This window comes from Bidens hawaiensis, unplaced genomic scaffold, assembly GCF_021521415.1.
Source record: "Bidens hawaiensis isolate Kalapana, Puna unplaced genomic scaffold, B.hawaiensis_p1.1 tig00020130_1, whole genome shotgun sequence".
NCBI lineage: Eukaryota > Viridiplantae > Streptophyta > Magnoliopsida > Asterales > Asteraceae > Bidens > Bidens hawaiensis.
The window spans coordinates 363496-390316 of NW_027493064.1; the positions used below are offsets into that span (position 1 = coordinate 363496).

At 42.2% G+C, this 26821-nt stretch overlaps 1 protein-coding gene across 1 annotated transcript; it reads left to right on the plus strand.

The window, feature by feature from the left end:
- Nucleotides 1–232: 232 nt before the first annotated feature.
- Nucleotides 233–6150, plus strand: LOC143559950 (cellulose synthase A catalytic subunit 1 [UDP-forming]-like). Its single transcript, XM_077048368.1, has 14 exons — nucleotides 233–319; nucleotides 752–950; nucleotides 1037–1188; nucleotides 1732–1849; nucleotides 1941–2136; nucleotides 2211–2477; nucleotides 2565–2910; nucleotides 2990–3127; nucleotides 3192–3317; nucleotides 3412–3624; nucleotides 3706–3973; nucleotides 4338–4534; nucleotides 4627–4977; nucleotides 5441–6150. Exons 1-14 carry the CDS (start codon nucleotides 239–241, stop codon nucleotides 6026–6028), a joined length of 3240 nt encoding a protein of 1079 aa, XP_076904483.1. The 5' UTR covers nucleotides 233–238; the 3' UTR covers nucleotides 6029–6150.
- The last annotated feature ends 20671 nt before the right edge of the window (nucleotides 6151–26821 follow it).

The following is a 26821-nucleotide window of genomic DNA, read 5'->3' on the forward strand; positions in this document are numbered from 1 at the left end:
GATATTTTGTAATGCAGCATGGTTGACCGACACTCCCATAATAAAGCTCACTGTTTCCCGGTAACCGGTTGAACCGGCATATAATTATTTAATTACAAAACTAATCTAATAATAATAATAATAATAAAATAATGAAAAAGCTAGTAGCATAAATTTATTTATATCATCAAGTGAAAGGAGGGGCTAGTCAACTGATATGTGATTTCAAGATTCTTAATTCTTCTTGTGTTGATTGGAGATGCAGGCGAATGGTGGATTGGTGGCTGGATCACATAAGAGGAATGAATTGGTCAGAATTAGACATGATTCTGATGGAGGGGTATGCTTTTTCCTCTAGATCCCATTCTTAATTGTCTCTAATTGAAATTCATATGGATCTTGTTTCGGGTCTCTTTAGATCTGATGCTTTACTTTAATATAAAGTTATAATTCTTGTGTTAAATCTGTCTTCTTTTTAATGTGCAATTGTTTGAACTTAGTCCGGAGGTGGGTGTAATTTATATGTAATTTTCAATTTTACATATAGATTTTGGACAAATCAGCGACTAGCGGCGCTAGTCAGGATTCTTACAAACATGATTGTGATTCTAGTTCAATGTTAATTTAGAGTCTCGATTCAGACTTAAAGATGAATTTGAAGTAATCTACTAGTTAGTTATATGGTTCTAAATCTTGAATTATATATTAATAACATGTGGACGGATGGATTATTATTTTTAGCTACTATTGATTTGGTGCATTGACCATGCAGCAACCAAAACCGTTGAAGAATTTGAACGGGCAGATATGCCAGATTTGTGGCGACACAGTAGGCCTAACTGAAAGTGGCGATATCTTTGTTGCTTGCAACGAGTGTGCGTTCCCGGTTTGCAGGCCATGCTATGAGTATGAAAGGAGAGATGGGAATCAGGCTTGCCCTCAATGCAAGACTAGATACAAAAGACACAAAGGTTCGGTTCGGTTCGGTTAATTTATGTTCATGTTGACTTTTGGTCAATGATTAAGTTTTATATTATGGCAATGCTTATTGTTTTAGGGAGCCCTCGGGTTGATGGTGACGAGGATGAGGAGGACGATGATGATTTGGAGAACGAGTTCAACTATCCTCAAGGAAACAACAAAGCTAAACGCCATTGGCAGGGAGATGATGCTCAACAACCGGTTCCACTTCTCATTAATGGCCAGCAAGTGAGTCATCATTTATAAATAAAGTTTCAGCAACCTTAAAAAAACTCTTTGTCTGTCATAACTCATATAAAGGGATTTGCTTATGAATGGGTTCTATTTGGTTTATGCTTTTATCACTAGCAGGTGCCTAAAGTGTGTTTTAAATCCTAAAACCTCCTGATTATTTTATTCAATCATTTAAATACTACTGAAACAGTATAGTTTTTGTGATAATATTTGATACACTGATTATTTAAAACTTTTAAAACTATTCGACAATAAATATTGTGTCAACCTATATAACCACACAGTTTGGGTCCGCTTAAACAGAACCTAAAAACGAAGATTTGGTTTTCTAATTTTTGAAAACTGTCTGGTTTTGGTTTTTCCAGTTTTACCATATAAGTTTGAAAATTATTTCAAAAAGAATTGGTCCAAGTAATGAATTTGGGCATAAATATATATATATTTTTAATTAATAATTAATTGATTATCATACACTTGGGTAACACTACTTTTTAAGATTTTATAAGTTAGATAATGTAGACACAATCCTAAATTCAGGTCTCAGGTGAAATTCCAAGTGTTGCAGACAATTTGTCTGTAAGAAGTACATCAGGCCCGTTAGGTCCTGGTGACAAGCATGTGCACTCACTTCCGTACATCGACCCACGGCAACCAGGTGCCAAGAAAATCTCTTATCGTATTCATAAATAGTAATTGTTTTATACTTTGCGGAACTCTGATTTGATGCATTCTATATTTTCTTGTAGTTCCCGTAAGAATAGTGGACCCGTCAAAAGACCTGAATGCTTATGGCCTCGGTAACGTTGACTGGAAGGAAAGAGTGGAAGGGTGGAAGCTAAAACAAGAGAAAAATATTATGCAAATGAATAACCGATATGGTGGTGAAGGTAAAGGAGGCAGTGAGATTGAACGCACCGGATCCAATGGTGAAGAATTACAAATGTATGCATCTTTCAGTATAATTCTCGTTAACGAGGTTCTTGTTTGTCGTGCTAACATGGATTTTTATGTGACAGGGCTGATGATGCGCGTCAGCCAATGAGTCGAGTGGTGCCTATTTCATCAGCTCATTTGACTCCGTATCGTGTTGTAATCATTCTACGGTTGATTATTTTGGGTTTCTTTTTGCAATACCGTTGCAGTCATCCAGTGAATGATGCATATCCCTTATGGTTGGTGTCTGTTATCTGTGAGGTTTGGTTTGCGTTATCATGGCTTCTTGATCAGTTCCCAAAATGGTTTCCTGTTGAACGTGAGACCTACCTTGACCGTCTTGCAATGAGGTAAATATGATATTCATTCCTTTATTTATATATTTTATGTATTTATTTTTTGAAAGTTTTGTATTAATGAGAAGTGTGCTTTTGTAGATATGACAGGGAAGGAGAGCCGTCGCAGCTGGCACCGATCGATGTGTTTGTGAGTACGGTGGACCCGTTAAAAGAACCGCCTCTGATCACAGCAAACACAGTGCTGTCAATTCTGGCTGTCGAGTACCCTGTTGATAAGGTCTCGTGCTATGTGTCTGATGACGGTTCCGCTATGCTTACATTTGAGTCGCTCTCAGAGACTGCAGAGTTTGCAAGGAAGTGGGTCCCATTCTGCAAAAAACATAGCATTGAACCCAGAGCACCCGAGTTTTATTTTGCTCAGAAGATTGATTACTTGAAGGACAAGATTCAACCGTCTTTTGTCAAGGAACGCAGAGCAATGAAGGTCAGTAACCCCATGTACAAATACTTTTGTTGGGTTTATTTGTTGCAAATTTACTTATAATATTTATATATTGAGACAGAGAGAGTATGAAGAGTTTAAAGTACGGATAAATGCTCTTGTAGCGAAAGCACAAAAGATGCCGGAAGAAGGTTGGACGATGCAAGATGGAACCCCTTGGCCCGGAAATAACCCTAGGGATCACCCGGGAATGATTCAGGTATGACGAACTTTTTTCATAAGACAAATAGTATTCATGTGATGATGTGTATTTGATTGTGTAGGTGTTCTTAGGGCACAGTGGAGGTCTTGATACAGACGGTAACGAGCTTCCGCGTCTAGTTTATGTTTCACGTGAGAAACGTCCCGGTTTCCAACATCACAAGAAAGCCGGTGCAATGAATGCTTTGGTTTGTTCACATTTACCTTCTTTAATATTTTTAGGTTAGTTTTTCGTTTTTTGTGAAAATTGTTGTTTAGTTTGTGAAGGCTTGTGATTGACAGATAAGAGTTTCAGCTGTGTTGACAAATGGTGCATATCTTTTGAATGTCGATTGTGATCACTACTTCAACAACAGCAAAGCTCTTAAAGAAGCCATGTGTTTCATGATGGACCCTGCTTATGGAAAAAAGACTTGCTATGTTCAATTCCCACAAAGATTTGATGGCATTGATTTACACGATCGATATGCTAACCGCAACATTGTCTTCTTTGATGTATGTTTTCTTCTTACTCCGTTAATATTAAATATAAGCTTTAACTTACATGCATAATGATCTTGAAATCTTGTTTTGTAGATAAACTTGAAAGGGCTGGACGGCATTCAAGGGCCGGTTTATGTGGGGACAGGTTGTTGTTTCAACCGACAAGCGCTTTATGGATACGATCCGGTGTTGACGGAGGTTGATTTGGAACCAAACATTATTGTTAAGTCTTGTTGTGGTTCACGTAAGAAAGGAAGAAACAGTAACAAGAAGTATATAGATAGTAAACAGAGAGAAATGAAAAGAACTGAATCGACCGTTCCCATTTTCAGTATGGAAGACATGGATGAGGGTGTCGAAGGTTCTCTCTCTTGTCTTTTTTCCAGTATATGTTTTTGTACAATTATGATTACAAAGACAATATTAATATGATCTTAAGAGTAAATTACATTTTTTTGTCAAAAACAGCACTTTGGGGTCAAATCTATCAAAAGTAACATGTTTGATATTTGTAGTTCTTTTCTAAGATCTTTAGGGTCTAACACTAACTTCTGTTAAATTTATGTAAAATAACTGTCAACTATGTTACCTCTTAAATTTATTTTTAATTATAAAATGTTCCAGGATTTTCTATTCGTTTTTGGCTGGTTTACAAAATCGGTTGGGTATATCAATTTTTAGTACAGCTTCTTAGATATCATTTTGTGATGTTTTTGTTTTTGCAGGATATGATGAGGAAAAATCGTTACTCATGTCTCAAAAGAGCTTAGAAAAGCGATTCGGTCAATCTTCAGTCTTCATTTCTGCTACGTTTATGGAGATGGGTGGTATTCCACCCACCACAAATCCTGCTACCCTTTTGAAAGAGGCCATCCATGTTATTAGCTGCGGGTACGAGGACAAAACCGAATGGGGTAAAGAGGTAATTTTATCTTTTCACACTCTTTACCAAAATGACCATTTTGCCCTTCTTTTGTCGAAATGATGACACGTGTTCCGTTTGCTGGCATTCAGATCGGATGGATTTACGGGTCGGTGACAGAAGATATTTTGACAGGATTTAAGATGCATGCAAGAGGATGGATCTCGATCTACTGCATGCCCCCACGGCCGGCATTCAAAGGGTCTGCTCCGATCAATCTTTCCGATCGTTTGAACCAGGTTCTTCGGTGGGCTTTAGGTTCAATCGAGATCTTACTCAGCAGGCATTGCCCCATTTGGTATGGGTATAATGGTAAGTTGAAACTCCTGGAGCGGCTCGCGTACATTAATACCATCGTGTATCCTCTCACCTCAATCCCGCTACTTGCTTATTGTGTGCTTCCGGCTGTGTGCCTTCTCACTGGAAAATTCATCATTCCTGAGGTATGTTTCCTTGTTGGATCGTTTATATTAAACCCTAAATTTTGATATATAAATAGTAAGAACCTAAATTTTAATATATAACACTAGTAAGAACATATATACAAGTATTAAAGAAAAATCAAAAAATAAAATATATAGTATATTGAATCATGTTATTGATTATCTAGTTTATACATTTTGTATTGTGTGTATGTTAAATATTATCTTTATTGCCGTTTCTATATTATATGTATTAAAAGAATTAACAAGCTGACTTGAGCTCGACTCTTCAGCTTGTTAAAATAAATGAGGCAAGTTAAGCTGAGCCAGGTCGTTTAAGTTTGTGCTCAAGGCTGAACCCAACCTGGCTTGGCTCTTTTACTGGACTTTATCAAGAATAGAATTCAGAGTTTCAGACCCATATTTGACTTGAGGTCAAAACATGTTAAAATTGATGCTAATTCCAAATATGTAATTGTTACAGATTAGCAACTATGCCAGCATATGGTTTATTCTTCTTTTCATCTCCATTGCCGCCACCGGAATTTTAGAGCTCCGGTGGAGCGGTGTAAGCATCGAGGACTGGTGGAGAAACGAACAGTTTTGGGTGATCGGTGGCACCTCTGCCCATCTGTTTGCTGTGTTTCAAGGTCTCCTCAAAGTCCTTGCAGGAATCGACACGAATTTCACTGTCACATCAAAAGCAAGCGATGAAGACGGTGATTTTGCAGAACTTTACATCTTCAAATGGACCGCTCTCCTCATCCCTCCGACCACTGTCCTCATCGTCAACTTGGTTGGAATCGTCTCCGGTGTCTCGTCGGCCATCAACAGCGGGTACCAGTCGTGGGGCCCACTGTTCGGGAAGCTGTTTTTCGCATTATGGGTGATTGTCCATTTATACCCTTTCCTCAAAGGTCTGTTGGGTCGTCAAAACCGCACGCCCACGATTGTTATCGTGTGGTCGATTCTACTGGCTTCGATTTTTTCGCTGCTGTGGGTCAGAATCGATCCGTTTACGACCGATGATAAGCTTGATGCGATACGAGGGCAATGCGGGATTGACTGCTAGCTGCTGATGTTTGTATATATATACATAAGAACTGATGAAAAAACATCACTTTGTGTTGTATTTTACTTCATTTTTTCGAGTGATTTGGTAGTCAAAGCAGCTGTCGGTACTACTATATGTGAAGGAGTTGTTTATGGTTTCACTGTATCCGTATTATATTTATACACTTATGTATTCAGTCTGTAATGGCCAGACATCATCAGAAGAGCCTACGAATTATGGTGGGTAAACTTGATTTTAAATAAAATTCATATCAAAGCATATAGATAAATAAACATGTGGCAACTGCTTATAATTTCACATGATAAAAGACTAAGCAAGCCTATGTGTTGCGGCAGTCAACTAAAAAACCCATAAGCACTACAGTTCTAAAAAATAAAACCTATAAATGATTAGATAGTATACAAAAAGACCCAAATAACCTTAAGTACCACCCGCGAATCACAGAGGAGCTCCTCATATGTCACCCGCGGGATATACGGATCACCCGCATATCACGGTGGAGGAAGAACGTCCTCATACTACGCGCGGAAGCATCCTGGCACCCTCAGAAGTCATCCGCAGGACAGGACATCTGTCCGCTAAAACAACCGGAAGGAAATGTCAGCGGGACAGTTGTCACCAATTAACTATCCTCTAGAAGAACGTCCACGATTGTTACTTGAAGAATACGTGACCTACCAGCCAATGAGCAAATGACACCTGGCCAGGTCATAACCGTGCACATGGCCAGGGGTAATTTGTCCTATCATTGGGCGACGCGTGTCCAGGTTGTTATAACCATGCACATGAGACGTATAGCTCAACATATCACAAGAGGACACGCTCCAGGCAGTTATCAAAGATATTCTAGAAGAGGACAGCCGACCCAATCATCTTCCTACATCCTTCGGCTATAAATACCTTGTCAACCGGCATGAGGTAGTCATATTCATTCACTCACAATCATTCTGACTCACATATACTCTGACTATACTTAGTCTGCTTACTTCAGTACTTTCTCCTTTACGAACGTTACTGATTCTCACGCCGGAGGGTGGTTACAGGAAGACCCCCCCCCCTCTTGTCCTTCCTGTAACGAGACTCACGGTGTCTGTTTTGCAGGTTCCGGTCACTGGACTTTGGGAAGTTGTACTCATACCGTGTTAGTAGTTATCATATTTTACCCTTTGGACTCATTGGATCCAGGACCCATACCAGGGGATTGGATCCGTGTTTCTTCATTGGCGCCATCCGTTTTGGTGTTAGAACAGCACAAATTTTTGTTGGTTTTTTCGGTTCATTTAAAGTATGAGTAAACTTCCTGAAGGGCCGACGGGAACTCCTGCACAAACTTCACGTGTTACTAACGCTGAAATACCTGCAGGCTTTGACTCGAGTGTTTTTGCACGTGTGACAGCTCCGGGTTCACGAATCACCGAGACAACACCAGGTGGTCGTACCCTTGAACGTGTCACCGCACCTACTGGGCCAAGTCCTACCGATTTAGGGCATGTGACGGCCCCAGAAGGATCTAATCTGGGTGACCTTGGTCGAATCATAAGGGAGACTCGCCAAACTCGTTCAGTATTAGATCTGGAAGATGATTCCGGCGATTCTGATATGGCGAGATCTCACCGTCATAATTCCAGACCCGGCGGACAATTGTCCCCGGATGAATGGCTTCAAGCTCAACAAGAGAGCTTGAGAGCGGAATACGAGCGTAGGGTGCGAAATGCACATCTTCACGCTCGTGCTCTGACTTACGAAGAATCTCCTCGGAGATCCCTTTCTCCTCCTCCAACGGTGAGGGGAAGTCAGATCCGCTACAGTCAGCAAACCAAACAAGAATTTGTTGAACCACGAAGGTTACGCCCTCGTCCTCGCATGGACATGCGGATGCCTTCTCACTTCGATGAATATGATAGTTATGATTCAACTTATCACCCGGGAGACTACAGTTTCTACACGGGTGATAGCAGGATGAGTTCGAGGGCAAGAAGTAGTCGTCCGCGTGATTTCGTCTGCCATACCGTGTATCACAGCGATGCTGATTAAGATTTCACCAAGCCATACCGTCCGGTAGCCTTTGCCGAGAAGTCAAAATTTATAGCTAGTATTGCGACAACACCCTTCCCTGTTAATGTTAAGATACCTACAACGGTGGGTAGACACAATAGCATGACTGATCCAAGCGATCATCTGCAGAACTTCGTGGCGGTAGGTGGTGTGAGAGGATGGACGCTACCTATTGGTGTCATATGTTTGCATTGACACTAACAGGGGCATCGAGGGAATGGTTCGAAAAACTCCCTGATGGTCATATCTCTAGTTGGGATGATCTAGTGAAGAAGTTCTCACAATAGTTCAGCCAACAAAAGAAGCACACGCGTGACCAATCAGAGATTCTGGATGTTATCCGCCGGGATAATGAATCCATTGAAGATTTTATCGCCAGGTTCAATGACGAAAGTTTGAACATTGGTGGGATAAGCAAAGATATGCTTCGCGGTGCCTTTTGCAAGAATGTCAAGTGTGACGAGTTGATCCGCACACTTACTGGTAAAGATGGAATGCCGAAGGAATGGGACGATCTTATGACCGCGGCGAAGTTATTTGCCAATACCAAAAAAACATTGGGGAACAACAGTTCAAGACAAAAGTTCAAAGTCGAGTTCCAAACCCCGCGACCCAATAAACAGGCAAAGGGACCAATCTGGTCAAGACTTTAGCCGAATACGAAGGCATCAGAGCCGTTTAATGCAGGTCCCTCATCGGCAATAAGAACAAAACAGGACCCTCAAATCGAGGTCCTCACAGATGGACTCCTCTTTCAAAAACTCCCACTGAAATTCTGACCACAGAAAACGTGAACTTCCGGAAGCCACAAACACTCACAAGGAGGTCGTTCCTTGATACCAAGAAACATTGTTCGTTTCATAATGACATCGGTCATAACACGAACGAATGTAATGCTTTAAAGAGCGAAATTGAGTTGGCTGTGAAGTCCGAGAAACTTGGACACCTGGTGAAAGATGGAAAGCCCGGGACTGGTAAAGCTCCCATACAGGACAACCAGGGCCCATCCAAAAAGCAAGTCAAGGACTTAAACGTCCATATGATCCAAGGCGGACATAAGGTGGGAGGAAAGAGGAGAGAGTCTGATGAAGAGGAATGGAAAAACGAACCAGTGATTTTTCCACGAATCAAGGGAGGTCCCAATAACAAAAACCCCCCAAATTATCACTGCCGTTTTCGGTCATTATCATTCTCAGTATGTTTTTTTCGACACTGGTAGTACATCGGACATCATGTACGAAAAGTGCTTTGAAAAACTGGATGATGAGGATAAAGAAAGGTTAAAACCCATCCATGCTCCAGTATCAGGATTTGGAGGGGAGATAATGCATCCACGAGGGTGATTTCTTTCCCGGTCACCCTGAGCGATGAAGTTCGCTCAAGGACCGAGGAGGTCGAATTTTTAGTTCTTCCAGCAACGTCAAAACATGACATCATCCTCGACAAGAAGCCATTGGTGACTTTAATGCTCATCCGTCCACAGCTCACGGCGCGGTAGGGGTTCCAACCAGCTCTGGCGTAGCAATAATTCATGTCAATCGACATTGCTTCGCTACATAAAGCTCAAAACCTAGCAAGATTCCAAAACAAACTCTGATGACCGAACCGGAGAAATGGGTTTTGAACAAGAAGTTTCCTGATCAAACTGTAACAATTGGACCTACTATCTCTAAGATAGTAAAGACTTTCTTGAAACAGTTGCTATCAAAAAACATCGACCCGCAGACATGACTGGTGTCCTGTGGAGCATTGCGGAGCACAAATTGAGGGTAAACCCTATGTTTACACCGATTGTTTAAAAACAACGTAATATGGTCCGGAACAAACAAAGGCAATGAATGAGCAAGTTCAAGACCTCTTACAGGCTGGAATCATCCGACCAATTCAATATCAGACCTGGGTCGCCAATCCGGTTATTGTTCCCAAAAGCAATGGAACATGGCGGATGTGTATAGATTTCAAAGATCTAAACAAGGCGTGTCCCAAGGACTGTTATTCATTGCCTGAAATAGACCTCAAGGTCGATGTTGTGGCACCGTTCAAATTCAAATGCTTCCTGGATGCCTACAAAGGCTACCATCAGATCCGCATGGCTGCGGGTGATGAAGATAAAACAACATTTCGTACCGATCAAGGCACCTTTTGTTACAAGATGATGCCTTTCGGACTGAAGAATGCGGGAGCCACATATCAACGGTTAATGGACGTAGCATTTAAAGGTCAAATTGGTCGCAATTTGGAGGTTTATATGGACGATCTCGTGATTAAAAGTATTGAGGAAGATCAGATGTTGAGGGATATCGAAGAGACATTCGAAACCTTGAAAAGTATCAACATGAACCTAAACCCAGCTAAATGTTCGTTCGAGATGGAGGAAGGAAAATTCCTCGGAGTAATTGTCACGGATGCGGGTTTCAAAGCTAATCCGGATAAAGTCCAATCTGTAGCCCGCATGCCCTCTCCCTCCTCCCTCAAGGAAGTTCAGACACTCAATAGTCGCTTGGTTGCTTTGAATCGATTCTTGGCAAATCATGTAGCCAAATCTTATCCTTTTGTCTCAACACTACGGAACTGTCTCAAGAAAGCACAATTCAGATGGACTGCGGAAGCAGAGCAAGCTTTCTTGGAGGTTAAAAAATGCTTGATGGAATTGCCTACGTTGACAGCACCTCATGCGGGAGAACCTTTAACGATGTACTTGTCAGCATCAGACATTGCTATCGGGGCTGTCCTCCTGACGGATAGAAAAAATGTTTAAACACGGATCTACTACGACAGCAGAACATTGTCAGACCCGGAGACAAGATATTCCATGTTAGAGAAACTTGTCCTAGCACTGGTCTATGCTGCCCGACGCCTCCGCAGATACTTCCAAGGGCATCCCATCAACGTTTAGACCGGATACAAGCTCAAGAACGTCCTTAGCAAGCCGGAATTGTCTGGGCGATTGGCCAAATGGGCCATCGAGCTAGGTGAACACGCGATAGAATACAAACCTAGACCAGCAATTAAGGGATAGGTGTTAGCGAACTTTGTCACCGAAGTCCCGCAACATAAAGAGAAGGAATGTTTGATTGAGCAGCAACCCCAAGCACCTCCGGAATTAGGACAGATTTGATCTTTGTTCACGGACGGGGCTTCAAGTAGTGAGGGATCTGGCGCAGGCCTCCGGATAGTCAATCCCGAAGGTCTTGAGTTTATATACACCATAAAGTTAGACTTCAAGAGTACTAATAATGAGGTAGAGTATGAAGCTTTCTTGGCAGGCTTACAAATAGCCATAAAGCTTGGGGTTAAACATTTGGAAGCCCGCGTGGATTCCATGTTGATAGTTCTCCTCATGCAAGGTCATCCACATAAAAAGAAGCGAGAACAAATCAGCAGATGCTCTTAGTAAATTGGCTTCAACAAACTTCGAACACTTTGCCAAAGACATCCGGATCGAAATATTGGACCGCCCGTCTGTTACGCAACACCAAGTTTTAGTGATCCAAATGGGAGTGGAATCCTGGATGACACCCATTACAGCATACTTGTCATCTGGAGCCCTCCCAGAAGGAAAAGCCGTGGCTCGGAAGATAAAGCACAAAGCCTTGAACTATCGGATACACGATGGTGTTTTATACTGACGTTCCTTCCTCGGGCCACTACTTCGATGTGTGGATGCCGAGGAAGCGAACTATCTAATCAGAGAAGTTCATGAAGTCATATGCGGTCTTCACGTTGGCCCGCGCATGGTCGTAGCAAAGTTAATGAACGCCGGATATTATTGGCCATGAATGCATCTAGATGCTGTGCACGAAATCAGAAACTGTGATTCATGCCAGCGTCATGCTCCTAACACGCTACGACCAAAGAACGACCTCGTTCCAGTAACTTCGGCTTGGCCATTCCAGAAATGGGCTATCGATATAATGGAACCTTTCCCTGAAGCCCATGGACGCGTTAAATTTTTGATAGTAGCTATCGACTACTTCACGAAGTGGGTGGAAGCTAAACCGGTTGCTTCCATAACAGCAACAAGTGTTAAGAAATTCCTGTGGGAATTCATAATCTGCCGGTTTGGCCTTCCTCTGGAACTCGTTAGATAACGGCACTCAGTTCGCGGACAGTGGGCTACAAGAATGGTTAAAAGAATTACACATTTCTCAAATCTTCACCTCTGTAGCCCACCCGCAAGAAAATGGTCAGGTTGAGAGAACCAATCGGACCATCAAGGAAGGAATCAAAGCAAGGTTAGGAACTAAACGGACGGGTTGGGTGGACGAATTGCCTCGTACGATGGGCCTTCCGCACCCAAAATAATTCCAGCAATTCTGAGATCCCCTTTAGTCTAACCTACGGCACAGAGGCCATGATTCCGGCCGAGATTGGGATTCCATCCGCCAGAGTTCTTTTGATCGATGATAATGATCGTGAACTCCGGATGAACCTTGACCTCCTCGAGGAAAGGAGAGAACTAGCATCGATCCGCGAGCACAATTACAAACGCCAGTTTCAAAAGTATTATAACTCGCGGGTCCAAAGATGTGAGTTCGATGCGGGAGACTTTGTCTGCCGCAACAATGAAGCCTCCGGGCAAGAGCCTCTGGGCAAGTTGGCCCCAACTTGGGAAGGACCTTATAAAGTTCAGAAAGTTTTATCTAAGGGTGCCTACAAGTTAGAAATGTTGGATGGGACTAAGATCCCAAGAACTTGGAATGGGGCCTAATTAAAGAAGTGTTACATGTAGTATGTTTTTCTTTTTTGGCCTTCGTGCCTAATTAGATAGTCACAAACTATGTAATTTCATCTTTTGTAATTCGGCTTACGCCTCATCTATAGAAATTTTCATTTCAGTCATTTACGACTTGTATTGTTATATAATCCTTTATTGGCATACAAAGAAGATCCTACAAACACTTATATTATGAAAAATAAACAAAGTGTATCGGATGCAAAAACAAGCCTTCTTTATTCATACAAAAGGGATTACAAACATGGAGAGTTTAATTACAAGGAAAGGAAAAAATCTATCTATGGCGTGGCATTTTCGTGGTCCGCGCCTTCGTCTTCCGCATCATCAGCATCTTCTTCATCTTCCTCACCGAGGTCAAGAAGAACTTTTAGTTGCTCTATGCTATTCTCTTTATCTGTAAGCTCGGATATCTGCTCCGCCCGCGAAAATTTTAAGGAATCAAAATCCTTTGTCTTCTGGACGAGGACAGCAACAGTATCTTTGCCAGCCAAAATGTATTCCTTAGGAAGCTTGGAGGTTGTACCAAACTTATAGCCTTCCTGGAAACCTAGTTGGCGGCCATCCTACTTGGATTCTTTCAAGAGGACGGCAACACAGTTCCCAAGTTCATCACTCGCCCGAACGTCGGCGATGACCTGTTAAAGTAGTAAAGGATAAGTAACTTTGAATACTTAACTTATTTACAACAAAGCAGGATACATACCTTGGGAATTCTTTCAGCAGACAGCCATTTCTTATCCGTCGGGGCTCGAACAAGCTCCATCTTGTGGCCAGCACATTCTAAAGCTTGTTCTCGACTTTTGGTAGCAAGATCAACCAAGCACTTCTCCTTAGCCGCTGAGTCAGCCTGCAAGGTCTTGATTAGCTCAGCCTGTTCATCCAGTTGCCTTTGGAGAACAGCCCTGGCTTCCTCAGCAACAAGGCGAGCAGTCTTCTCTGCTTCCAGTGCTTGTCGGCTCTCTTTGGCCTCTTTCATGGCCCCAAGAGCCTCCTTCTTAGCCTTCGCCAGATTGATCTCCAGGTCATCCCACTCCTAGTTCATCGCCAACCAGTCCCGGGTTATCTCCCGACTGGTGGAAATAGTATTAGACAAATGATAAGAATTTGAGTTTAGTAGTTCTTGGCGAATACTACGGCGACGCCGCTCATTTTCAGTAGGAGGAAGACTCTCCTGCAAGTATTCAAAACATATGTCCACATCGCGAAATGTTGAGTCTCGACGTGGAGACCAACGCGGACGGTGTGGGGCAGGGTCTTCCTCTTGAGGAGCTGGAGAGGTCTGAGGAGCATGGGGAAACATGCTCACACCTCCTTGATCTCTAAAGTGATGAACATTATAAGAGGGCGACATACTAACAAGATCAGCATTTTCGGTCTCCTTGTCCTTCAATGGAGAGTCATCAGCCACAAAGATTGGATCTTTGGTAGTATTGGGAGGCGGAGATTGTGGCGGCGGAAGAGGAGTCGAACTCTTCAAACCTGAAGCACCTTCAGTAAGGTCATCCAGGTCCACTAAATAAACGTTAACAGCTGGTTAGAGATATATTTAACTTATCACAGTTAACAAATGTGAGAAATATTTAACATACCCAAGGAAGCGTCTTCCTTGTCAAGTTGGTCTAAATGAGTTTCCAAGGCGGCAGGCTTTGCCTTCTTGGATTTTTTCTTCGAAGCAGCCTTGACGGGGTTAACCTTACGCTTCCCAGCCGCTTTGGAGACACCTGCATCACCTGTTTGATGAGTATCCTATGGGGTGACATCATCAGGCGCATTGCCCTCCGCAGCAGCGTTAGCGTCGCCGTGACCCGTTGCCTGGCTAGTGGTGGCTCTTTGGTGGGTGAGACCTGCAGTTGAGTCCACAACGTTGATAGAATCAGCTGGAAAACTTCCTCCGCAGAATGACGACTTTTCACTGGATGAAAAGAGTACAATCACTCCGCTGGAAGTAATAGAAGTCACAGGTCGGGGTTGTAGAATGCCCTCACCTTTTTGGATACACTCCTTAACATATTCCTCACCTTGGGCGTACATCGCCTCGGAAACTATTGGTTCCGAAAGAAACGCGGTGGGAAACAGGAAGTTGGTGCTGGTGCGTTCCAAAAAGGGCACATCCCTAGGATTGATTGGGCGGCGCACCATCAATCCTCCTTCATGATCTAACAAAGTGTCGAAGGCGGAACCCTCACCTGTACAAATAATAACACAAGTCAGAAATTGGACGTTTATTAAAGAAAGAAGAAGTAGTATCAGACTTACTCTTGTCGCTTCTCTCATAGTAAGGCTCCAAATCGGGGAATGGCCACATGCGGCTCATCTTCGCGCTCACCATCGCCCCCTAATGGATAGGGCGCATGGGAGTTGGCGTGGCGGTCAGAGTCGTGAACCATGGTAGGCCCTCATGAGCGGACTCCGGAACCACGGGCATGGCTTCCTCAGCCTTACGACGGACCATTGGGAACGGGATAATGTCCTCTCTGATCCTGAAAATTTTGGGCTTCCAGCCATGAAGGCTACGGATCCATTCTGTACCAATGCCGTTCTTCAGAACGGAAGCAAAACTGTACCATCCATCACGGAAGATCATTTTGTATAAAACAGCAAACATGCCAACAGAGGGTTCAAAATCTCGAACTTGACAACAGAATTCGAAGTGTCGAATCCTCAACATCCCAAAAGGATGGATCTGAGATATGTGAATTCCATAAGTCATCAAAATCGACTGAAGGAATTTCGTCACCGGAATCCAGAAATTCCCGGTCGTGAAATGGTCCACGTACACCGCCATCTTCTTCGGCGGTGGACTGGTAGCAACAGAACCTTCGCCGGTCGTTCTGGATCCCATTCAGATGCCAGACCGTATACGTTGACAACGTCATCAAAGTCTTTCTCCTTGAGATGTGCAACGACGTCATGAATGATGGGGGTACCTTTTTTCTCTCCAGCCATTTAAACAAGATGAACAGAGAAACCTTAGGAAGGTCAAGTCTTGAATATTTGAAAGAAGGAGAATTCGAAAGTGATAAGAGTTGAATGGAGTCACAAGTGATCTATTTATACTAATCGCAATTAATGCGACTGATGGAGTGCCAGAGGAGAGAGAAACCGCAGACCGCCAGATGACTGACACGTCAGGCGGGAGATTCAAGAAATTGAAAACAGGCTGTCAAAGGCGTCATATAAGTCTTGTCAGTTGTCCCCAAGAAGTTTCTCTCCCCGCCACGTCATCGTGATTATCTAACTTCCAAAAGTTTCAAAATTCAAAAAAAAATCTTCTAAGGATATTTTCTTTAGACAGTTGAATATTCACAAAGGATACAAAAGTTCATTTCCATTTAATGATCAAAAGACGGTTACAAAATACGTAAAGGAATAGTTACAAGAATTTAAATCTAGCCTACCCTAGTCTACGGATTTAGGCTGCCGTATCTTCCGGAGCATTGGGTGAAGTGTCCTCAGAAGAGTCATCCTCAGACTCATCCCCCAGATAGCTATTCAATTGTTGTACGCCATCAGCGGCAGAAGAAAACTCTGGAAGCATACTTTGAAGTGGGAAGATCAAGTCGTCATGCTCTTTAATCCGTATGGCACGTTCTTGCTTGACGTCAAGGCCATGAAGCGGATGATCCTTAAATGTGCGGTTACTTTGAGCATAGGTCATCCCTTCATGGAAACCTCTCACACGTCCAAGCGAGGAAGAAGCAGCCATCAAATTGGCAAAGCTATCAGTAAGCTCCGCACTTCCCTTGACGTGGCGGATGACCTGTCAGAATAAAAACATAAGTTTTCAGTATCAAAACGTGAGATAAGGAATAAACATAAAAGTGGAAATAACTTCCAGCATCAACTCCTCGGGTGAGGAACCATTAACGGTCTCGCTCCGCACGTTCAGCTCGCAGAAGGAGTTCTCGAGATTCCGTATTCGCTTCCTCACGAGCGTGCAGGAGGGAGTCATAAGCAGCAGCTTGCATCTCTGCAACACTTTTATCTCTAAGTTCAGCTTGCTCCCTCTGCAACTTCAGCTCCGCCTCAAGCTCTTGGATTCGAGTGCCTTGAAGGGTCACTTGATTTTCCAAGGCCGAGTTTGCTTCTTGAGGCCGGGCCAAATCATCTTTTTCTTTTTGAGCCTTTGCCCGGGCAGCCTCAAGAAGGGAGTTCTGCTTTTCACAGGCTTCCTTCCATTGGCGAGCAGCGGTTGCATTTCGTTCCTGCTCACCTTTGAGAGCAATCTCGGCATCCTTCTGCTTCCGTTTAGCAGTATTGGCTGCTACACGGTGTGCCTCAGCCTCTTTCTTTGCAGCCTCAGTGGCTCGATAAGCGTCTCCAAGCTTCCCGCCCATGGTACGCCATTCATGTAAGATTTCCTGACTACTGGCAAAAGCATTAGCCAGATGATAAGAAACGTTCGTATGAAGGTCATGGAGGGAGAGGTCACGTTGATACGCCATCTCAGCGGGTGGCGCACAATGTTTGACAAAGCTCATACAGGTCCCGGGATCAGAAAACCGGGACCCATTAGTAATATCCCAAGGAGGGACAAACAAATCAAACTTATCCTCCAAGTTCGCGTCACCATAGTAGCAGGAACCTGAAGGTTCAAGGCGAACTGGGATTGAAGATGATTTTTGTGGAGGAGGACGAGGAGGAGACTCGTAGTTCGGAAACCCTACACATTCACGGCCGGGTTGTCCTCCTGGCCACCAGTAGCACTTCCAGTTTGAAAAAGATAGTCATAACGACTATCAGTTCCAGACTGGATGTTGGGCTCGTCAAATGTAGTATCAACCGGAGGAGTCGGTTGCCTTTCTTCTGTTGCCACCTCAACCAGATGGGATTGTGGCTAATCTTCCGTAGTCCTCTCTAAAAGAGGAGATGGCTGCTTCTCAGTATGGGGATTCGGAGTGGGCAACTTTTCAGACACATCGTCCGAAAAGATTAATGGATCTGCATAAAAAGCTACACTTAGCTAACACCCCAAATTAGTAAAGTACTTAAAGGGTAATACATACCTTCTACTGTATCAATGCGTTCGACAAGACTGTACTGTGGCTTCTTGGGACGATGAGTTTTTTCGTTTTTTCTTCGAAGGTCCCGCCTCAGTGTCTGCAGTTTTTGCGTCCGCTTGACTTGCCTGAAAAGCCAAGAAAGATCTCTTCTTCTCTAACTCTACGAGTAAGTGCGAGACTGAAGAAAATTCAGAAGTATCGACATTAGAGTTTCCTTCCTCTTGAAAGGTGGAGAATTCAGAGTTGTCGTCATCATCATCGCTTGATGATAGAGTGGCGATCATCCCATCAGCAGTAATGGCGTTAAGTGGAGGAGGGTTTAGAACATACGCACCTATTTGAAAGGTGGCGTCCGAAATTATAGGCTCAGCACACACCTTTTTTGGAAAAAGGAATCGGGACTTGGTTTTCTTAAGAATAGGTTGGTCCCCTGCTTCGCGGATGCTTTTGCGGACGCAACCTCTATCTTCAAAGACAACGTTAAGCATAGAACTCCGACCTGAAGAGATAGAAAATCAGTCTTAAAAAGAGTCAAGGAAAAGAAAAGGCAAAAAGGCAACTTACTTTCATTCAATTCAACAAAAATAGGTTCCAAAAACTCTGAAGGCCATAAGCGGCTCATGTCTGCCCACACCAGGGCTTCCTCAGGCAGCGCCCGCATTGGCGTTGGTTCCACCATCAGAACACGATACCACTCACGATCTTCATGAGCGGCTGTGATAACGTCCGGAAGAGCGCTATTAACCGGGCGACGGACCATGGCAACAAGTACCACGTCCTCGGAGATCCAGAAAAACTTATTACGCCAGTTGGCAGACCCCTTCTCGACCTCATACCCAAGACTCCTATCGGAAAAACCTTGACATGTAAACCAACCGTCACGGTTGGCAAGACGGTAAAAAACCGGAAATCGATCAACATGTGGTACCATGTCACGTGCTATACATACAAATTCATAGTGACGAATTCGCATTACAGCACGCGAGTGCAGTTGGGATAAATGAATCCCATAGGCAGTTAGCACCTTCATGAAAAATTTCGTTATGGGAAGACGGAAATTCCCATAAACAAAATAATCTGCATAAACAGCCATTTTACCAGGCGGTGGTAGACTGGCTATAGAGCCCGGAGAAGGAAATTCCGGCTCCCATTCCGGTGGAATGCCTTAGGTCTCTAACAACTTCTCATACTCTGAATAGTCCCATGTAACTTCTATCTCGTCAACCTCAGTTTGAACATTCGACATTATAGAAAATTTGATGAAAGGATATATGAGAAAGTTCAGTGCTTTATCAGAGAGAAAGAAAAAAGATAATCAGGAAATAAAGGCGATAAATTTTTGACTAGAAGATGCCTCTCCCTATTTATACTCATCACAATTAATGCGATGGGATATAAACAGTGGAGAGAGAAAGTCATCGCCTAATCACCAACCGCCACGTCACGCGGGAAATTCGAAAAAGAGGAAAGTTGCATAGTCGGGTACAGTGACAGCCGGCATAAACGTTCCATCATCTGTTCACGTGCCTGCGAGTGATCAACTTGTTCTCTTTTCATGATTATCTACACCAACAGAAGATATTTTCTATCTAACATCAAAATTCAAAAACCCCCAAAATACATTAAGTCCAGAATTTCACCCGCATAAAGGCTTCACACAGAAGAAACACTGGACTGGGGGACTTATAGAGGTAGGGTACCAAAAAGACCCAATACTCTTAAGTACCACCAGCGGGTCACAGAGGAGCTCCTCATATGCCACCCGCGGGACATACGTATCACCCGCATATCACGGTAGAGGAAGAACGTCCTCATACCATGCGCGGAAGCATCCTGGCACCCTCAGAAGTCATCCGCAGGACAGGACATCTGTCCGCTAAAACGACCGAAAGGCAGTGTCAGCGGGACAGTTCTCACCAATTAACTATCCTTTAGAAGAACGTCCACGATTGTTACTTGAAGAATACGTGACCTACCAGCCAATGAGCAAAGCACACATGGCCAGGTTGTTATAACCTTGCACATGGCCAGGGGTAATTTGTCCTATCATTGGGCGACGCGTGTCCAGGTTGTTATAACCATGCACATGGGACGTATAGCTCAACATATCATATGAGGACACACGTCCAGGCAGTTATCAAAGATCTTCTAGAAGAGGACAGCTGGCCCAATCATCTTTCTACATCCTTTGGCTATAAATACCTTGTCAACCGGCATGAGGTAGTCATATTCATTCACTCACAATCATTCTGACTCGCATATACTTTGACTACACTTAGTCTGCTTAATTCAGTACTTTCTCCTTTACGAACGTTACTGATTCTCACACCGGAGGGTGGTTACAGGAAGACCCCCCCCCCCTTGTCCTTCCTGTAACGAGACTCACGGTGTCTGTTTTGCAGGTTCCGGTCACTGGACTTTGGGAAGTTGTACTCATACCGTGTTAGTAGTTATCATATTTTACCCTGTGGACTCATTAGATTCAGGACCCATACCAGGGGACTGGATCCGTGTTTCTTCATTATAGTTTCACTGTATCTATATTATATTTATACACTTATGTATGCAGTCTGTAATGGCCAGACATCATCTGAAGTCGATTATTATTTACTACTAGAAGAGTGATATGTGAAAAACGTATATAATATAAAAAACCAAGTTTTACCGAATTCACCTAAAAAAACACACAATAAGCAAGTGTACCGATCGCAATGTAGTTAGCAAGTAAGAACGGATATCGAACCTAGGACACTATGGGTAAACTCTAATTATTAAACCTAAAAGATTACTAACCTAGACTTTCTTTTGATTTTTATATATTTTTTATATTACTTAAACTAATAAACTTAACTAATTGTAAATTAAACTAAAAATAAAACTTTATAAAAATGGGTTTTACTAATATGCGAGAAACGACAACCTAGGTAATGGAATCCTACTAGTTAAACTTAATAGCTAACGAACTTGACTTGGTTGAAAAACAATATCTTAAAAAAATATGACACTAAAGACCACTAAAATACGCTAGATCGCCTCCCGGCCTCACCAACGACACCCTAGAACTCTAATGACATGTGAAGCTTAATTGTTAAAGGTTTGGTTCACCTCCCGGTCTCACCTTACCTAATAATACTATGGTACCCCACAACCCAAATCACCTCCCCGCCTCTTCGGATACAATATATATTAATATAAAGGGGGTATTTTTAATTGACTTGAACACAACTTGTATCACAAACATCTAAGGGACCTAGGATAACTCACTCCCGTGCAATTATTACCCAAACCCGCAAAAGACAAAGATGACACAACACTAAATTGGCTCCCGGCCTCTCTAGTGAAAGAATAATAAAAATCTAGTAAACTCTTATAAATAATTCCTACGGTTATTTCGACCATAAACCGCAAATAAGTTGAAAACACAAAGTAGACAACCGAATCAAGCGCCTAATAATCTCCAAAAAACTATTAAACACAAGTGGAATAAATATTAAAGCAATAAACTAGATTCTATTACGCAACAATATCATGACCAAACCAATTAAAAACTTTACCATAATATTAAATCAACCAACGTCAATAAATAGTTCGTCAAACAATTAGTATAAACTAGTACTCAACCAAAACCTAGGTAGTATAAAGTATTTAGCCACTCATAAAAAGTACGAAACAAAAATTAATAATAATATGGAGATTATAATTCATTGAAAAGAATATAAGTAAAAAGTGAATTCACCAGATTCCTGTGCTTCCACTTCTCTGTTTCGAATTCTTTCTTTTCTTCTTTGATCACGTTTAATTCTTCATTTGTTGACTTTTATTCAACCAAATTATATTTTCTTTTGTTGACTTTTTGGCTGTGCAAAACCCCCCAACAATATTAACACCAAGTATTAACACAAGGAGACGCCCCCACCACATAATATTATATTCTTTCAACTTCTCTGTTGACTTCCTCGACCCGAGCAACAACGCACAACACACCCCAAATATTGTTTCTTGTCTACTGTAGCCGCCCCCCTCAAAAAACCCCTATTAATATTATTATATAATGTGTCATTAATCTTGTAGGGTTTTTTTTATTTTAGCTCCAATATTTCTTAAAGCCCACCAGTTTATTTTCTGGTAAAAAATCCTTTATTTCTTTAATCTTCTTGTGGGCCCAGCCTATATGTCTTGTAAAATTTTGAAGTCCAAGAATTTGACACCTACAATGCATTCACACAACATTTATTTAGTTTTAAACTCGTTGTCTCATCAAACCTTTGAACTTTAAATATGTGTCAGTTGAGAGTAATATTAAATAAAAAACAACGTGAAAAGCTATTTAAAATGTAGGAAATATCTATTATATTTATATATAATTTAGCCCATATCAAATATCCCCACACTTAAACATTTTTCGTCCCCTAAAAATATATATATTGCAATGGAATCAGAATTCAAGACTAGTTTTCAAAACATATAAGTTATCTTTTAAGCACAGATAAACGCAAAAACCGCGATTGCCGATATTGTTGTCCACTTAAACCCAGCCACCAACCTATCAAGCCCCCAATTGCATTAAGCGCTTTAAGTTCAAAATCACGGCTATACCTACCCCATCTCAAACAAAGAGAGCTAGAAAAACTAGAGTCGAAGCAAACTGGTTCGACAAATCACCATAAGCCAAGGACTCGTTGATGGTACTAATTAGATGCACTCGGTGAAATTTGATGGATGAATGGTCTGTAGAGGTCGTACGAGCTATTCCTAAATATTATTGGACTTTGTCCTATAAATTCCCAATTTTTATTTATTGACTAAGAACCTTCGAGCCCCAATAGTGTATCCTCAGAGTCACGGTCCCCAAGGTAACACGTAAACTCTAAGTCCCGTCTAATATGTGCATCTTTGGCCTCTTTTACTAACTTTAAAGAATGCTCATTTGGCATTTTACAATACATAACTTTCTTCACAATCATTTTGCTTTTCTTGAACTACTTTTGATAATACACTACATAACTTTCATAACAAACTTTCAAAACATACTTCTTTTTTTTTTTTTTTTTCTCAATCTTTTATATCACCCTAAAATATATAACTATTTCTAAGCTCGTAAAAAGATGGACATGTGGTGGTGTGCTGATTTGAGTGCATTTAATTCTTACCGTCTCAAAGTTTTCAGATTATGGTAATCCTCCCAAAGCATCGAAATTCGGTTTCACCGTTTTTCAAATATTAGATATATAAAAACTTGCTAAAGAGGACTATCAAAACTAGTTGGGCCTACCGACACATCCCAAGTTTAGTGCGTTATCTTTTATTTAATCTCATATATAATAGTAGTTTTAAAAACCAATCTTAAATTTTTCTATCATTTTCCATTATTTGCAAAAAAAATTCATTAAAACTTCGGGACACATTTTTTTTTTACTTTTTTTTAACCATTTTTTTATTTTTATATTTTATATTTTTTTTTCTTTTTTTAAATAAAATTTGAAACTATTTTTTTTTTTTTTTTTTTTTTTTTTTTTTTAACCAAAAGAAAACGCCAGTTCCCATCCCCACACTTAAAATCTACATTGTCCCTAATGTAGGAATAGAAAAAGACAGAATAAAGCAGAATAAAAATTTAAAGCAAATAAAACAATAAATTGGAACAGACTCCCCTGGTAATAATGCAGTTATGTTCACAAGTCTCGTTCCAAGGCGACCGTAAAGCATTTCATTCGCGGCCGCAGCTTCTGGGTGTCCTCTACAATATGATAGGCTCAGAAAAATCCTCATCCGAATGGAAATTGAGTACGAACAAGAAAATCCAATCCTGCAAAATAAAACTCAAAACAACCCAAAGCAGACATCAAACAGACTCTAAGGACTAAAAAGACTCAATGAAAAATAAAATAAAGCAGAATAAACATATAAGAAAATAAAAATAATGCAACTAAAATATTGTACAAAGTATACAACTCGGGCGAAGTCCCGAGTGTGCTCTCCTCTCTACTCTCCAAGCGGATCAAGGTAGATCGCCTCCTCCTCGCGATCACCAAGTGGACCTCTAACATAATGCTTCAGTCTATGACCATTCACTTTCCAAGAATTTCCATCATCAGCCTCTATCTCAACCGCTCCATACGGGAATGCCTCCTTCACAATGAATGGACCTGCCCATCGGGATTTCAATTTACCCGGAAACAACTTCAACCGGGAATTATATAGAAGAACCTTATCCCCACACTTAAACTCTTTGGGACCTTTAATATGTTTATCATGTCGTTCCTTTGTCCGCTCCTTATACCCCCCCCCCAACTTCTTTCATACGCCTCATTTCGTAGCTCCTCAACCTCATGAATCTGAAGAAAACGACTCTTTCCCGCCGCAGATAAATCAAGATTTATGGCTCTTAATGCCCAATACGCATGATGTTCTAACTCAACGGGGAGATGACACGCCTTTCCATAAACTAACCGAAAGGGAGTGGTCCCGATAGGCGTTTTGAATCAGTACGAAAGGCCCAGAGTGCATCATCTAGCTTTTCAACCCAGTCCCCGCGACTGTTCCCAACTGTTTTCTCTAAGATCCTCTTGATGCCACGATTGGTGTTTTCCACTTGACCGCTAGTCTGAGGATGGTAGGCCGTAGAAAGTCGATGGGTGACCCCATAACGTTTCAGTACCTTATCCATCTGAGCATTACAAAAGTGGGTACCCCGATCACTGATCAGGGCCTTAGGAGTACCAAATCGAGCAAAGAGTTTTCGAAGAAATCCCACTACAACTTGCGCGTCATTTCTAGGTAAGGCTTGAACCTCAAACCATTTGGACACGTAATCGACAGCAACGAGGATGTATCTGTTCCCTCTAGACATAGGAAACAGACCCATAAAATGAATGCCCCATATATTGAAGATCTCAACCACCTGGATGGGGTTTTGGGGCATCTCATTTCGAGATGAGATGTTACCAGCTCTCTGACACGCATCACATGAGCGAACAAACTCATGTGCATCACGAAAAATAGTCGGCCAATAGAATCCCGCATCAAACACGCGTTTGGCGGTATAAGTCGCACCAAAATGACCACCAGTCGGGCCCTCATGACAATGGCGAAGAATACTACGGGGTTCATCACCAAAAACACATCGCCGAATCACCTGATCCGCACCAATACGGAATAAGTATGGATCCTCCCAAATGTAGAACTTGATATCTGCAAAGAACTTCTTCTTTTGCTGATATGTCAGTCCGGGAACTAACTCACCAGAGGATAGATAATTCGCAAGATCAGCAAACCATGGAAACCCCACATCGCTCGCCTTTTCATACAATAGAGTCTCACCCGGGAAATCATCACCAATTCCCTGTTCCCGGGTCCTGTCCAAGTCGGAATTTTCTAGTCGTGATAAGTGGTCGGCGGCGACATTATCGGCTCCTCTTTTATCTTTAATTTCTATATCGAACTCCTGAAGCAAAAGGATCCAACGAAGGAGTCGAGGCTTCGCATCTTTCTTAGCGAACAAGTAACGCAGAGCTGCATGATCAGAGAAAATGATAGTCTTAGAAAGGATGAGATATGAACGGAATTTATCGCACGCGAAAACAACCGCAAGAAGCTCCTTCTCTGTCGTGGTGTAATTCTCCTGAGCATCATTAAGGGTCTTGCTAGCATAATAGATGGGATGAAAATGTTTCTCTCGACGCTGCCCTAACACGGCTCCGACAGCAAAATCGCTCGCATCACACATTATCTCAAACGGAAGAGTCCAATAGGGAGCAACAAGAATAGGAGCACTTACTAACCTCTCCTTAATCAACTTAAAGGCCCTCAAACATTCCTCACTAAAATCGAATGGCCTATCTTTCTCTAAAAGCTGGGTCATCGGACGGGAGATTTTCGAGAAATCCTTAATAAATCTGCGATAGAATCCCGCGTGACCTAAGAAACTACGAATAGACTTCACGGAAGTGGGCGGTGGAAGATTGGAAATGGTGTCTACCTTAGCTCTATCTACCTCAATCCCCGCACTAGAAATCTTATGACCTAAAACTATACCCTCACGAACCATAAAATGACATTCTCCCAATTAAGCAAAAGGTTCGTCTTTTCACACCTAGCGAGCACTCGATCTAAGTTACGCAGACAATCATCGAAGGAATCCCCAAAGACAGAAAAATCATCCATAAAGACTTCCATGGAATCCTCGATTAACTCATGAAAAATGGCAAACATGCACCGCTGAAATGTAGCTGGAGCATTACATAATCCGAATGGCATGCGTCGGTAAGCGAATGTACCAAAAGGACATTTAAATGTGGTCTTCTCCTGATCACCCGGGGCGATGGGGATCTGGAAATAACCAGAAAAGCCATCAAGAAAATAGTAGAACTGTTGTCCTGACAAACGCTCAAGCATCTGATCGATGAATGGAAGCGGGAAGTGGTCCTTTCGTATGGCCTCGTTAAGTCTGCGGTAGTCGATGCAAACTCGCCACCCTGTTACAGTCCGTGTCGGTATGAGCTCATTCTTTTCATTCGTGATAACTGTCATACTGCCCTTTTTAGGGACCACCTGGACTGGGCTAACCCACGTGGAGTCGGAGATCGGAAAAATCAAACCAGCATCTAGCAACTTAATAACCTCCTTCTTAACAACCTCCTGCATGTTCGGGTTAAGCCTCCTCTGTGGCTGAACCACAGGTTTAAACTCGTCTTCCATAAAAATTTTATGCGTGCAAAATGACGGGTTTATACCTTTGATATCCATAAGCTTCCATGTGATGGCATGCTTATGAGATTTCAGAACAACCATCAACTTCTCCTTCTCCTCCGTCTCCAAACTCGAAGAGATGATGACGGGAAGTTGAGACCCCTCCCCTAAAAACGCATACTCGAGGTGAGATGGTAAATCTTTTAGCTCTAAAGATGGGGGTTTCTCAACAGATGGTTTTTCAATCGGAAACTCTCGCTCTTCAACTGCAAGGACATTAGAAAAGATTTGGGAACTCATGATAGG

What these genes read in the sequence shown, in the direction of transcription:
- LOC143559950 (XM_077048368.1), top strand. Translation starts at nt 239, where the DNA reads ATGCAGGCGAATGGTGGATTGGTGGCTGGATCACATAAGAGGAATGAA. An exon ending in GACATGATTCTGATGGAGGG is followed by an intron (nt 320 to 751) that starts GTATGCTTTTTC and finishes TTGACCATGCAG; the next exon opens with CAACCAAAACCGTTGAAGAA. An exon ending in AGGAACGCAGAGCAATGAAG is followed by an intron (nt 2,911 to 2,989) that starts GTCAGTAACCCC and finishes ATATTGAGACAG; the next exon opens with AGAGAGTATGAAGAGTTTAA.